Source organism: Mytilus trossulus, chromosome 9 (genome assembly GCF_036588685.1).
Source record: "Mytilus trossulus isolate FHL-02 chromosome 9, PNRI_Mtr1.1.1.hap1, whole genome shotgun sequence".
NCBI classification, from domain to species: Eukaryota; Metazoa; Mollusca; class Bivalvia; order Mytilida; family Mytilidae; genus Mytilus; species Mytilus trossulus.
In genome coordinates, this window is record NC_086381.1 from 52,251,798 (window position 1) to 52,266,755 (window position 14,958).

The window sequence follows — 14,958 nt, forward strand, 5'->3', positions numbered from 1 at the left end:
ATTGTCTCTTTTCTTATAGAAAAAAAACCCAAAAAACAGTAACTGTAAGCAATATTTCACAGGTGAAGCTAAATTGTTGAATTTTACAAAAAATAATTTTAAGTGCAACATGGTGATCCAAATGTACATAAATCCTGTACATTGTAGAATTGGTACATAGAAGATTAACTGCTTATGGAAATTCTTATGAAATTACAAAACTCTTCAAAGTATATTGTTAAAAAATTGATCCTTGCTAATAATTCTATTGTTTTTTTTAACAGCTGCTTTTTGAAGGGATAGTAGGAGGAGTAGTGTTGGGAGATATTGCTTTGGACGATTTGTCATTTGTCAATGGTCAATGTGGAACCTCCCCATCTAAAGCTAGACCAGCATCATTGTCTACAACAGTGCCACCTACTACAGCAGCCACCACACCTATTGTGGCAACATCAGGTAAGTCCACTTTACTCTGAACTTTGCATAACACTGCCACTTTTCATCCCTTCAACAACATATGGTATGAGGTCAGTTGCGACAAATCAGGGGCACTCACTAAAGCAGAAATGGCATTTTATTTTTGGCAACACTAGGTGAGTGGTCTTAATCAATTGACTTGTGTATTGCAGGCAATATTTCTAATACAGGTTCATTATTTATAGACAAACAGAAAATATCCTTGAAAACTCGACTAAAAAAAGACAAATAAACTAAAATAGATGCCTAAGTATTTGTTGCAGATGAAATATTGACCTTAATAAATATGTATACAGTATATTTTCTGAAATATATTATTTGTTGATCTATATTTTTGGCAAATCTGATTGCAACACTATTCTTTTGTAGTTGGTGGTGCTTTTAATTGTAATTTTGAGAGTAATACATGTGGCTGGTTACAAGCTGCTGGGGATACGAGAGGTTTTGATTGGATCAGACATCAGGGCAGGACAGCCTCCGGTGGTACTGGAGCTTCAACGGATCACACTACTGGACGTAAGTATTCCCGGTCTTTATATTACATCATACAGTGTGTATGTCTTATTTATCATGTCTGTTTAATTTTGCTTCTTTGGTTTTAATGAAAAAAAGAACAGGGTCATTCTGATATCAGCACAACTATATCAATAGTTCATGGAGTTAGTTACCCATGAAAAACAGGCCTTAAATCATGTGAGTTTTTTTGTTGTTTTTACCGTCCAACATATTTAAGTTATTTTGTCTTTTCAGTGAATTAAAATTATATTCATTATTTTTAGGTGGATATTACATGTACATTGAGACATCAGGTAGAAGAAAACTTGGAGACAAAGCACATTTGGAAAGTCCAACAGTTTCTGCCGATCCTTTAACAAAATGTCTCCGATTCTGGTATCACATGTATGGTGCTACTGTTGGTCAGTTAAACGTTTATCTGAGAGCTGGAGCTGGGCTTGGACCCGCAATCTGGACCAAGAGAGGAACCCAGGGCAATAAATGGATCCAGGGACAAGTTGTTATTAACAAGACTTCTGATTTTACGGTAACCAGTTTTAAAAATAATTTTAATTAACCCCCTGTAGCTGTATGAATGATTCAGTGGTATAAGGGATAATACTTAATATAAAAAAAAAACCAATTTTTATGTAAGGATTGGCTTAATTTAGAGTTAAAGAGAATTATTTTATAACTCTAAATCATGTTTTTTATTGACATTTCAATAAGAAATTACTGCAGCAGTCCCTGAAACATTGTTTTTAAACAAGTGTTTACATTTTATGTGTTTTATCATAACCCTGCATATATTCAGGGGTTATTTAAACAAAAACTTAATTTTGATTGTGTTATCAACTTACAGGTAGTATTTGAAGGTGTACGAGGTAGGAGTTACCAAGGAGATATAGCTATTGATGATGTTTCAATGAAAAATGGGGATGATTGCTCAGGTAACTTACTTAATTGGTTTAAACATTAGGTAACTTTAGGAAATTTCATGGGACAGCAACCTTAACAGCATAACAAACTGTTATTATGTCAGAAAAGAAAATTTTGAATTGATGTGCATCTGATGAAAATAATATGAAATATTTAGACATTGTTAGTATATAAAAGAATTTTGTTGCTCTGGTTTATTCTAATGTCAAAAGAGGAGAAAAGAGGCCTTAAAATACAGATCAGCATATATTAAATTTTGTAGACATAAAATTTAAGTAAGTTATTGTTACATATGAATATCAATATCTAGTTTTTAATGTTTCTTTTCCTAGGAAATGCAGCCACAGTACCAACTTCCTGTAATTTTGAAGATGCTCTTTCTAAATGTAAATATACCCAAGATACAACAGATGATTTTGATTGGACAAGAAAGTCAGGTGGTACAGCCACAAGAGGGACAGGGCCGTCTGCTGATCATACTTATGGAACAAGCACAGGTAAAGATTGTTCATACAAAATATTCTGAATAATATCATGTACCTTTTTTTTATCAATAGTTATAATTTGAGTTACTGATTGATTTTGTTCTGTTTGAATGACCTAATTTGACTGAATAACAAAGTCCTTCCTGGTGTCCCCTTGACACAACTAGTCTCATTGATATTACTCTGCATCTTTTTTTTAAAATTGACATGAATTGAAAAATCTTTAATCTCTACTATATTAGAAAAGAAAATTAAAAGAAAAGAAAGGATAGGATTAAACATCCATGATACAAAATCAGTGCATGCATGCACAGCAGAAAACACACAAAGCAAAATAACAGCAGTTTTATTAATGTTCTTCATCTCAACGTGACAGTGATGTCTTTAACACACAGCCAAAACTCTCACTTTACTGCAAGTTAGGTTAAATATGAAGACAGTGTCATAATCATTATTTAATGGTCAATATTTTTGTACAGCTAGTAAAGGCTGTTCTGCTAAAATAAACTTGGTATACGGGAAAGGCTCTTTGAAATGGGGTAACCACATAAAGACGCAATTTAGGAATTAAATTACCATTTCAGACATTGTCCCATAAATGAGATTTTGAGGTACCTTCCAAGTGTCCCATATATGTTTAATAGTGCAGCCTTTAAATAAAGTGATTAAATATCAGACTGATCTAGTTTCATGTTTCATTTTAGGACATTATATGTACACTGAGGCCTCTGTACCACGTAAACCAGGACAGAAAGCACGTCTTCTGACTCCACAATATGCAGCTATACAAACTCCACAATGTCTGACATTCTACTACCACATGTTTGGTACCAACATTGGATCTCTTAATGTCAAGGTCAGTACTTACAAGAAAGTAAAGTTGTGTTAGAATATTGAGGAGAAACAGCACTTTCAAAGACTTAAATATTGGAATAGATTTAAAACTATGTCTTACAAATTAACCAACAAAGATGTTGATTATTTTATAAAGTTTTTTACTTAGTTTCTAGACAGGTTTACCTCCAAAGAATTGTTTAACTTTCTGGAATTAGATTGTCATTGTTGTTTCTTTGATACATGCATTCACTAATTTGAATTGTATCTGTCCATTTAAAAAAAATAGTTTTCATTTTTAAACGTTGGAGATTTTATTACAGGTGAATGTCAATAATGCACTTGGAAACAATATTTGGACAAAATCTGGTAACCAAGGCAACTCCTGGAACATAGCACAAGTGACACTTCCTGTCACAACAGTCAGTCAACCATATCAGGTATGTTGATGGAACACATCATAGAATGTACACTAAGAATCCAATGTCTTTTGTTTTATCTAACTTATTTTAGGTGTTTTTGAATCATCTACCTTAACGTTTGAAAATACTATAATAAAGATGTTAATTTTAATGGTAGAGGGGCAATATATTTTCTGGTATGTTTGTCAATCCAATATTTGACGGTTCGTCTGAATATTATAAATATTTGGTCATATTAGTTTGAAGCTTAATACACATTTTTATTATGAGGTGAACTTATGACAATTAATGATTTTAATCACAGTTTCCTGAACATAAACTTAGGATAGTGTGAGTCTGGCATTGATGTCGTGTTTTCTTGTTTTATTATAAAATTGTTTTTAGAGAAATATTATCAGAAAGAATTTTTAATCTTTATAATATCTTATGATTTATTTTTTCTTCTATATTAGGTTGTATTTGAGGGTGTCAGAGGCAGTGGTTACCTTAGTGATTTGGCTATTGATGATGTCAAAATAACATCAGGTGCTTGTACTTCCCCAGGTAAATTATTTAACATTTTAGTGCATTTTAATTGATATATATAGGCCAAAAAAATTTCACACTTAAATTTGCTTATACATTTCATTCAAGTATTTATGATATGAAATACAAACACATTCTGTTTGAAGTTTAAAATAAACATAAATTTCTAAAATAACCCCAAAAAGTACAATTCATCTCTTTTGGTATAAACAGAAATTGTAAATTAAACAAAATACAGGCAAAATAGCCAGAATTTCGGGAACTGATCATGAATTTCATTTACCATTATATCTGGTATCTTTATACAGGTGCCTGTAGTTTTGAGAGTGGTCTATGCACATGGAAGAATGTCCAACAATTAGATGATTTTGATTGGGTCTCTAGGAAAGGAGCTACACAGTCAGGTCGTACAGGTCCTAGCACTGATCATACTCTTGGAAATGCCAGAGGTAAGGATTTTTATGCCCCACCTACGATAGTAGAGGGGCATTATGTTTTCTGGTCTGTGCGTCCGTTCATCCGTTCGTCCGTCTGTCCCGCTTCAGGTTAAAGTTTTTGGTCAAGGTAGTTTTTGATGAAGTTGAAGTCCAATCAACTTCAAACTTAGTACACATGTTCCTTATGATATGATCTTTCTAATTTTAATGCCAAATTAGAGTTTTTATCCCAATGTCAGGGTCCACTGAACATAGAAAATGAAAGTGCGAGTGGGGCATTCGTGTACTGAGGACACATTCTTGTTGGGAAATATATAAGACAGGGATTTTTTTCCAGTCTTTACCTTATTTGTTTATTCACAGTGACAACAATTAATCTAAATAAAACATATTATAAAGTCTATAATGACAAAATATTTTCACCATTTAAAAACTTTAAACCTGAAAACAGTTTATATCTTCAAACATAATATATATTTCTGCATTTATGTGGCTTTTACTTGTTCAAAACTGAACTGCAACCTTTGTTGGTATGGTTTGTGAATATTTCATTTAATAACTGTGACCTCTAAAAAAAGTTCAAAACTGTTTTATTTGAATGTTTTAATAACCTTAAAGTAACCTGATAGCCTGAGGCACTTTTTAAATGTGACAAGTAACCTAAGGAGGTACCCTTTAGGTGCCCATTTATTATTATGCCAATACTAATCACACAATACAATATCATTTTCAGGAACTTACATCTATCTGGAGGCATCAGCACCTAGAACTCAGGGAGACAGATGTTGGTTACAGAGCCAGAACTTTTCTCCAACAAAAGGCTCCTGTGTATCATTCTGGTACAATATGTATGGTCCAAATATTGGTACATTGAGTGTTTATGCTCTATATTCTACTGGTACCAATCGTACATTATGGACACTAAGTGGTGATCAAGGGAACACTTGGAAAAATGGGCAGGCACCAGTTGCATCAGGAGTATCATTCACAGTATGTTATTGTATGGCTACTGTAAAATTATCTATTTTCACATATTTTGAATTCATATTTTTCTTGTACAGTTGAAATTTTAAAAATAGTTTGTTATGCTTAATTTTACTGTTAAATCTGTTAAATGGACTTATTTTGCTGTTAAATTTGCATACAGTAATGATTTTTTTTTTTTTTTGTGTAATTAAAAAAATTTGTCAAACTTCATTGAATGTTATGAATCTTGGAGAAAAGAATTAAAAAAAAATAGCATTAGAAGACAAAAAAACAATTGTTATAAATTTAATTTTTTATACTGATACATATACCTTAACACAGATTTGTCAGTCAATGTTCACTTTTACACTGATAGCAATGGTTCAGTGGTGAGATCCTTTAAAATGTTTTACTGATCCTTAACTTGTTGTTTATAATTATTATTTAAAATGTATTTTACAATTAGATAAATTATTTTGTTTAGATAATAATAGAAGGACTGAGAGGAAATGGTTATGCTGGAGATATTGCCTTAGACGACCTTAGTGTAGCTATTTCATCTTGTGGAGGTAGATTTGGAGTTCTTTCTCTTCTTTTTCACTTTGTCTAGTTTCAATGTTTTAAATAAGTTGACCTTTTTGATTATTTTTAACCCAATAGATAGTCTTATAAATATTATTCAATTTTTACCCCAAAAACTGTTAAGTCAGGTGGTGATTGTTGTGGTATTGTAAAATTCTAACTACTGAAAACAAATGAAAGATTCCAAAAAAAGTGAACCTTTAGAGACACTTTCATAAATTTCTATACTTTAACTTAGTTTATAAACTTTAATTCTTGTCAAGTCATTAATACAAGAGAATTGGGAAATAAAAGGACCAAGTCTTGAAAAATATTATATACACTGTATATATATTGACTTGTAAAATATGTTGAGTCTGCTAATTATTGATGATTCTCATTACAGTACAACCATCCAATGCCCAGCCAGGGAACCAGACTGGAACCGTCCCTCCACCATCAACAACCGGAGGCACAACACAAGGTTAATTTCTAGATAACTCTCTAAATTAAAAAATAATCAAAATCATTATATAGAGCTTTCAAGCTTCACTTCAATGGATGTGGTGTATAGTTTAACGAGATAGCAGCCCAAAATGAAAAGGTTATACATGTACCACTAATATAACATTTGTAAGTGGATAAATTATAGAACATTGGTTTCAATCTATATTTATGAACTGTGAACTATCATTCAAATTTTTAATCTGTTTTAAGTTTTGTATTTATAAATTTTAGCACCTGGACAATTTGACTGTCAGTTTGACTATGGACCATGTGGCTGGACAGAGGACAAAACTGATACCTTTGACTGGATAAAACGTAGTGGAGGGACACCAACAGTAGGAACTGGTCCATCAGGGGACCATACATCAAGCAGTAAGTTTTAGCAAAGAAAAAGTATGTTTTAACACTTTCAACGCTGCACAAAAAAATAAAAAATGGCTGCTGCTGCTAAAAAATGAGGACCTGAATGAAGACCAAATGCTTTAACAGTCTTGATGAAAAATCTAATGTCATAGGGGCATATGCAGCTAATAGCAGTGGTGGACTGGGTACTTCACATGACATATGCTGTGCATAGCGTTGAAAGGGTTAATGTAAAACTATTTACTTTAAAAAATAATTCTTTGATGGAAGCAATACGTCTTTTATATTAAGCACAACCTGATATGATAAGCTGAACTAAATGTTCTTGATTTGTCATGTTGATTTAGAAAAAAACACCAACAGTGGACCAAATAAATGTCAGATTTGGTCAACAGGTTTTGAAGAAATAGTTATAAAAGTTCATGTTTTTCTTCATCAAAAGGCTTCCATGACATGTCAAGTTCTAAAAACAATTGTATATGTTCTTAAATTGGCACTTTAAATGTTTTTGGTTGACATTCTTTTGTAGAAATGGTATAAATTCATGTATTTCTTCAACAAAAAGCTTCATTGTCAAGTTCTGGAAAAAATTGTATGTTCTAAAAATTGGTGCTTACTAGGTATTTATGCTTTTAACCATTTTATATTTTAGCTGGATCATACTATTACATTGAATCCTCATCCCCCAGAAAGAGTGGTGATAAAGCCCGATTTATCAGTCCTCTACAAGTGGTGTCCAGTACCAGCTCACCATACTGTGTAACCTTCTGGTACAACATGTATGGTGCTCATGTTAATACACTTAATGTTTATCTGAAGTATGGAAGTAACTTGGGGTCACCGATCTTCACTAAACAAGGATCTCAAGGTCAACCATGGAAACAAGGACAGGTCACGATACAACCAAAAGCTCCATACAATGTAAGTTTGATACTGTATACCAACAAATTTATGTGAGCGATTTTTTTTCAAGTAGATAAATAATGTGAATTTAAATCCTCTCGATTATTTGAAAATCAGATTGGTTCTTACTCAACTATTTCAAGTAAATTTAAAAATCGCAAAATCAAATGGCCGCAAAAAGGGATAGATATATCTTAATGGGAAATAAAGTATTGTTCTAATTTTATGCGCTGAACTGGTTGTGAACAAAAGAGAGAGAAAAATATTGTGTTTTTATGTTGTTGTTGTATTAAAAAAGAATTTGATAAACATTTAATCAATAAAATGGTAAAACTTTGGTTAAAACTTGTTAATTTATTTTTCAAATTTATAAAAATTTTAATCACAGCATCAGCATGTCACTCAAAATTGTAGGAGGATTAAATATTTGCATAAAAAGTCGTTTGAATATGCTTCTTATGGGATGTTTAAAAAAAAATTAGGTCACAACAAACAAATTTAACTAAAAACAGCAAATGGTCTGATTTTAATCAGGTTGAATGTAAATAAAAGAAATATTCTACCAAGATTTTATTTTTCCATTATAGATTGTGTTTGAAGGAATAACTGGTATAAGTTATAGAGGAGACATTGCTATTGATGATGTAAAACTGGGACAAGGACCTTGTATAGGTATGTATCATTTATAACAAAGATATACCATAGTTACTGACCTTGCAAGTGCTGTATAGCTAGTCAAGGCCGTTTAAGGATGTCTGCTGGTCATGTTTTTGAATTCTTGTCATATTTTCAATTTTCTCAGGTTTTATCCATCTAAATGTATTAAATTATTTTTTACACGACACCCCACTTTTGTCTTCATAAATCTGTTCAATAGATCATTTAAGATTTAGTATTCCGGCGGCATGAAATCCTTGTTATTTTTTCTTGGTTTAAAGGGTAAAAACAATTTCAATGTTAACAAATAGTAAAGTCTGAAGAAAGCCCTTTTCCCGCCATTTTCTAAATGTCTTGCATTTTGAAAACTGCACACGAGACTAATGATTTTATTACTTTATTTTGTTTAAATATCAATGTTGTTTTCATTTTAAGCAACCACATGAAATCCTTGTTATTTTAAATTAGAGCAGCAGACATCCTTAAACCTCCCATCATCTATCAAAGATAAGTCGGGACAGTTTCAGCAAAAATTAAAACAGCCATTACTTCAAACATTTGAAACAGAAAAAAACAAATGTTTTGTGAAATGTTTTTATCATAAATGTTTTATTTAAAACTCTTTTGAATTTCAATTTAATGATGAAAATATTTCCTTCTTGCAGCACTAAGGTGCAAACGGTTTTATTGTAGTGTGGTCAGGTTATAAATTTTGATACTTGTTATAAATGTTTTTAAGATTTAAGATTGACACTGAAATACTTGATAATATTGTAGTTTTGCAAAAGCTTTGATATTCATAAAGATAAGAAAAAAATATTGTTATCTTCAGCCTCCAGCCTACAGCCAGCTTCTTGTGATTTTGAAAATACCAATATATGCAGTTACTCTCAGGAAAAGACTCAAGATAATTTCGATTGGACAAGAGCTACAGGAAGCACAGGGTCAACTGGTACCGGTCCACAAAGTGATCATACTTATGGAACCAGTAATGGTAAGCAGTGCATTCTTGTACTCATTGAATGATTAATTCTGATTACTGAATGCTTCTCATATCTGATTTTTTAATGCATATATTTACAATGAATAGAATTAGAAATGCAACATACATGGAATGGAATTTATATGAAGCTGGGAAGTTGTTATTGAAAATAATAAAAAGTAACTGTGGATTCATTATTATTAGTGGGATATCAATTTTTGTGGGTATCCTGTAATTTCAAATGAATATAGGCTTTTATGCAGACATAGGTAAAACCACAAATTTCTAGTATCAACAAAATTATAGGTTTTCCCTAATCCAAGAAAATTTGTAGCCACAGAAATAAATGAATCCACTAAATGAATCCATGTTATATTGTCTGAGAAACACTGATTGAGACATTGTATTATTTGCAGGACATTACATGTACATCGAGGCATCAGGCAGACGACCAGGTGACAAAGCTTGGTTACTGTCCCCACCCTCAGGATCATCTCCAACAACCATGTGTGTAGAATTCTGGTATAACATGCATGGAGCACAAACAGGAACTCTTAATGTCTATCTGAGGAGAAATGGAGCCAATGGAACACCTGTTTTCACCAAAAGCGGTAAATAATATTTATTTGATATTTTATAAAAGATAGTGAACAAAATGAAATGATAACAATAAGTTTTCATATATACAGAAGAAGCACTGGAAAAGTGCAACAAAGAAATGTAAATGAAAATTTTAGGATATGGAAAACTAATTTGTTTTTGTATCAGAAACATGCATGCTGTTTACATCTCTCAATCAAGCATTGTTAATTCTAATGCAACAACCTTTGTAACGTTCATTTTGATTGGATAACGTCACTTTTTTACATGGCATCAATTGGCAATTGATGCTATGGGACGTACGCACAAGCGCAGACGGCATATGACAGATTTTAATTACATGTTTTAATGTTGTTTTCTGTCAGTTTCATTAGAATGGAGATAACAATATTGTATTTTAAGCTCCGACAGCATCAATTAGGGATTTGATGGTCGCAAATACCTGTTTACTGTCTCCCCTAACGCGTCACCAGTAAACTTAATTTGCGACCATCAAATTCCCAATTGATGCCGTCAGAGCTTAAAGTACAATACAGTTATCTCCTAAATGAATGCATATCAAAATGTTTAATTTTGTTAAAAGAGAAACTGATTCAATAACGTTTAAATTGTATAAATCTTAACAAATAATCTAGAGACATAGATTCATAGTAAAATATGTTATCATTTTAAAGAACAATAAGTGAAAATAACTATTTTATAATTTTTTGTTAATTGCATAGTGATAATTTTAACATTTGTATATTTTTAGGCAACCAAGGTAATAGATGGATTCGAGCACAATATAATGTTGCCCCAAATTCTGGTAACTTCCAGTTAGTGTTTGAAGGTCTAAGAGCTAATGGATACCAAGGAGACATAGCTATTGATGATGTCAAGGTCAATACTGGAAAATGTGGATCTGGAAACTTAGGTTGGTTTATTTTATGTGCTATATTTGTATGTATGATTTCATATAGTTAATTTGATTAAGTTCTTTTCATGCAGGTAAAATTTTGTTGAAAATCTGAAAATATAGAGTATATGAGTTGTAAGAACATAAATTTATAGAAAAAAATGTTAAAAAAGCTAGAGAATAGCAGACTTGTTTTAAAAATCTCAGATGAGGCTGGATTCTCCAAAAATTACATCTGTTTATGTGATATTTGTACAGGAAATGACCAATTTGTAGACACTGCTGTTTATTTTCAAAATTCAGATTGTCCATGATTCAGGTTTTGAGTGGATACCAGAGGACCAATCAAACCAAAAATAATGTACTATTTTTTCTTTGATTGAAAATTGTGCAAGGAATTGATGATCATATTTTGTTTTTTACTTTCGACAGATGGTAGCTGTAACTTTGAGTTAGATTTATGCTCCTGGAGTAACTTACATGGAAGTGGAGATAACTTTGATTGGGTCAGAGGAACTGGTACCACTACATCTACTGGAACAGGGCCGTCTGCAGATCATACCTACAATAACAGCACAGGTACAAACTAATACAGGAACTATCAAATCTTTTCCTCTGAAACTAAAATGCCAATTGCAAACAATCTTGGCTATAATAATTCTAAGAATATTCAGTTTTAAAAACATATGGTAGCATTGATGAAAATAAAAGCAAGGGTTTGAAATTTTCTAACACCTTTTAAACTAATATAAAAAAATCTGGATGGACCAAAAATGTTCAACATGACAAGATGTTGAAATTGTTAGAAGACACTTATTGTAATTATTTCCCTGAAATGACAAATATTAAAAAAGTCGAATTTCAAATTGGGTTTATCCCAGGAAAAATCATGTTATTAAAATGGTAATGTATGACTAAGTTTCTGTGCAATAAAATATGAACTGTTCCATTTATGATTTTCAAATATCAGGTTGTTAGATATTACAATTTTCTCTTTTTCTATTTAGTGTTTGTGTAAGCTCTTTTATTATTGTTCTTTCATCTAAGAGTCGCAGTAAGGTCATCGGCATTAAACATAATATCTGACCTCACTGGAAATTGAAGACTGCCTCTTACATTGGTTTGAATAGAATTGTGGGCTAGGTTTCTATCATACTAGATTTGTGCATTGAAACACACAGCTGCATGGAAGATCAACAAATTATAAATTATGTATAGGGTAAAAAAATCTCATAATTTACAAAAAAGACATATTTATAATATATTTCTTTTTTCCACATTTCTAGGTAAATATCTGTATGTAGAAAGTTCAACACCAAGACGCCCAGGTGACATAGCAGTACTTCAGAGTGCCATGTTCCAACCTATGTCTGGTGTATGCTTTTCTTTCTGGTATCAAATGTATGGCAGTAATATTGGAACTCTCAGAATTCTGCTACTCAAATCGAAAAACAATGCAACTGCAACAAACATATGGGAGTTATCTGGTACCCAAGGATTGCAATGGAATCAAGGAAAGGTACCAGTTTCAAGTGGAGATTCACAATTTCAGGTAAACTCATATCATGTATTTTACTGTAGGATGTTAAAAATTGTATAAAATATATAAAATCACGATTATTGATCATTATTATCACGTTTAAAGGGGAAATAATCCTTACATATTTATTGATTGTCTCCCATTTTATGCATGCAATAACTGTTGAGTGTTCTATTGTGTTGTGTTGTGTTGTATTTAAATTTATTATATCATTTGGTTATTACTAAAATCATTGTAATCATAGTATGAAATTGAAAACCTGCAAGGGTCCATAATTTGATTAATAAAAAAATCTCATTCTTATACCAGTACCATATCATGTTGTTTTTTTAGTATGAATTCAAATGTCTTATTGGTCAATAGATATCCACTAAATTTTTACCTTTTTTTTTTTAAATTTTGATAATCAGGATTTTACATCGCCATTACAGAAATTTGAAATTTTTACCTGAATTTAAATCTTTTAGAAAATTTATAGAACTACATGTAAAAAATATCAAGAAATCCTTTAAAAATTTTTTGTATACTATATAAAAGATATATTTTTTATCCTGTATATCTATGTGATTATTAAAATGAGGTAAATATTTTATTACACAGCTGTTAATTGATGGCATTAGAGGAAATGGTTACCAAGGAGATATTGCAATTGATGACCTATCTGTTACCCAGGTGGGATGTGCACTCACACCAAGTCAAGCTGTACCCACTACTGCAGTGCCCTCTACCACCCAATCTGTCACATTCGGAGCTATGCCACGTAGGGTTCTTTGAAAATATGTTCAAATGCGTTAATAAAATTTCTTACAAACATTTTAGTAACACTGTTTCAAAGTAATCAAACTACCTTTAAAAGAAATAATTATTTAAATTCATATATGTACATGCTAGACACAGTACAGGCACAGGTAGTGTTGTCATGATATGCCAATAGTATGAGTTCAAATCCCGGCAAGAGAATTACAAATTTAACATTGTTATGGTGATATTGAGAGTAATTTTAAAATACATATGTATATTATAATATAACTAAATAGTCAGATAAGAATTTTTTTCAGAAAATGTACAATTAGGGAAAAATATGTGACAAGGCTTTGACTTATAATTGATGGATATTGAATTAAAGATATTTTCCTTTTTAGCATCTTACAACTGTAATTTTGACACTGATTTCTGTGGTTGGAGTCAGGATCACAAGACTGACAATTTTGATTGGATAAGGTATCGTGGAACAACCCAATCAGCTGGCACAGGTCCAGCCAGTGATCATACTTCTGGAAGTAAGTGTTTTCTAATATAATTTTATTTTAATTATGTGCAGTATTGAAATTCAAATTGCATAAAAATAGTCAAATATTGAAAGTAAAGCTGACTATGGAGACAATAATTCTGTTGATAAAGCTTTCATGCTTGAGCTCCAACAGAAAAGTGATAAGATTAGAAGGATAATAATGCTTTATTGTTACAAGAATACAGTTCACTTTCAATTGAATGTTTTACACCAGTTAATGTCCTACTGTCTTACTTCATACAATATCTATATACTGTAAATTCATTTATTTTCATGGGTTCAACTTTTTGTTGATTAAGGAAAGATTGTATTTTTGTAGACACTAGATTTCATGATTTATGCAAAAGTAAACTGACAAGACTCAACTTTTTGTTGATTAAGGAAAGATTGTATTTTTGTAGACACTAGATTTCATGATTTATGCAAAAGTAAACTGACAAGACTATAGAAAATTAGTACTTTGTTTAACCCATAAATTGGTTGTTCACCTATCCCCCATGAAATTGATACTCCATGAAAAATACACAGTATATTAACTGACTGTTGATTCATTTTTAATCTAGGAAAACTAATTTTCTGGGTATAAATGATTCACATTTAAGTTCTTAGCAAAATACTTATAAGTTTGTATGCAGATTTGTGAAAAACAGGAAATCAAATATATCCATTTAAAAAGCTCTTTGACCAATCCAGGAAGATTTGTACCAACAAAAATAAATGAATGAAAAGTATTGAAATTTTTATCTTTCAACTGGACTTTCTTTCAAATGATCTATTATTCCATTAGAATCAATGATTGAAGGATAAACTTTTTATGGTACTCTGTAACAATTAATAGATTGAACAGAAATCCTCATTTACAGCCGGTTTCAATGAGTATGTAGCTGAAGGTAATATCTTTGGTTAGCTTGCTTGCTAGCTGAACCGTGAAGTCATTGTCAAGTAAGGTATACTTTCGAAGTAGCCTAGTTCTACAGACAGATAGATTGGTTATCTGTTAGACTAGTCTACTCTTAAAGAAGGGTAGTTTACCTAACCTTACAATGACTTCATGGTTCAGCTAACAAGCAAGCTAACCAAAGATATTACCTTTAGCTACA

General features: G+C 31.5%; 1 protein-coding gene across 1 annotated transcript in view; it reads left to right on the top strand.

Annotated features, from left to right (window-relative positions):
• LOC134684746 (MAM and LDL-receptor class A domain-containing protein 2-like) overlaps nucleotides 1-14,958 on the top strand; it is a 160,945-nt gene that overhangs the window by 34,643 nt on the left and 111,344 nt on the right. The window contains exons 39-61 of the mRNA XM_063544053.1: nucleotides 264-435; nucleotides 826-972; nucleotides 1,236-1,498; nucleotides 1,814-1,901; nucleotides 2,223-2,387; nucleotides 3,080-3,231; nucleotides 3,533-3,649; nucleotides 4,084-4,174; nucleotides 4,465-4,605; nucleotides 5,327-5,583; nucleotides 6,044-6,128; nucleotides 6,527-6,604; nucleotides 6,859-6,999; nucleotides 7,643-7,911; nucleotides 8,481-8,565; nucleotides 9,383-9,544; nucleotides 9,949-10,143; nucleotides 10,884-11,049; nucleotides 11,467-11,606; nucleotides 12,314-12,579; nucleotides 13,168-13,327; nucleotides 13,710-13,847; nucleotides 14,722-14,724. Of these exons, the coding sequence (XP_063400123.1) occupies nucleotides 264-435; nucleotides 826-972; nucleotides 1,236-1,498; nucleotides 1,814-1,901; nucleotides 2,223-2,387; nucleotides 3,080-3,231; nucleotides 3,533-3,649; nucleotides 4,084-4,174; nucleotides 4,465-4,605; nucleotides 5,327-5,583; nucleotides 6,044-6,128; nucleotides 6,527-6,604; nucleotides 6,859-6,999; nucleotides 7,643-7,911; nucleotides 8,481-8,565; nucleotides 9,383-9,544; nucleotides 9,949-10,143; nucleotides 10,884-11,049; nucleotides 11,467-11,606; nucleotides 12,314-12,579; nucleotides 13,168-13,327; nucleotides 13,710-13,847; nucleotides 14,722-14,724 (3,481 nt within the window). The remainder of the gene's footprint in view (nucleotides 1-263; nucleotides 436-825; nucleotides 973-1,235; nucleotides 1,499-1,813; nucleotides 1,902-2,222; nucleotides 2,388-3,079; nucleotides 3,232-3,532; nucleotides 3,650-4,083; nucleotides 4,175-4,464; nucleotides 4,606-5,326; nucleotides 5,584-6,043; nucleotides 6,129-6,526; nucleotides 6,605-6,858; nucleotides 7,000-7,642; nucleotides 7,912-8,480; nucleotides 8,566-9,382; nucleotides 9,545-9,948; nucleotides 10,144-10,883; nucleotides 11,050-11,466; nucleotides 11,607-12,313; nucleotides 12,580-13,167; nucleotides 13,328-13,709; nucleotides 13,848-14,721; nucleotides 14,725-14,958) is intronic.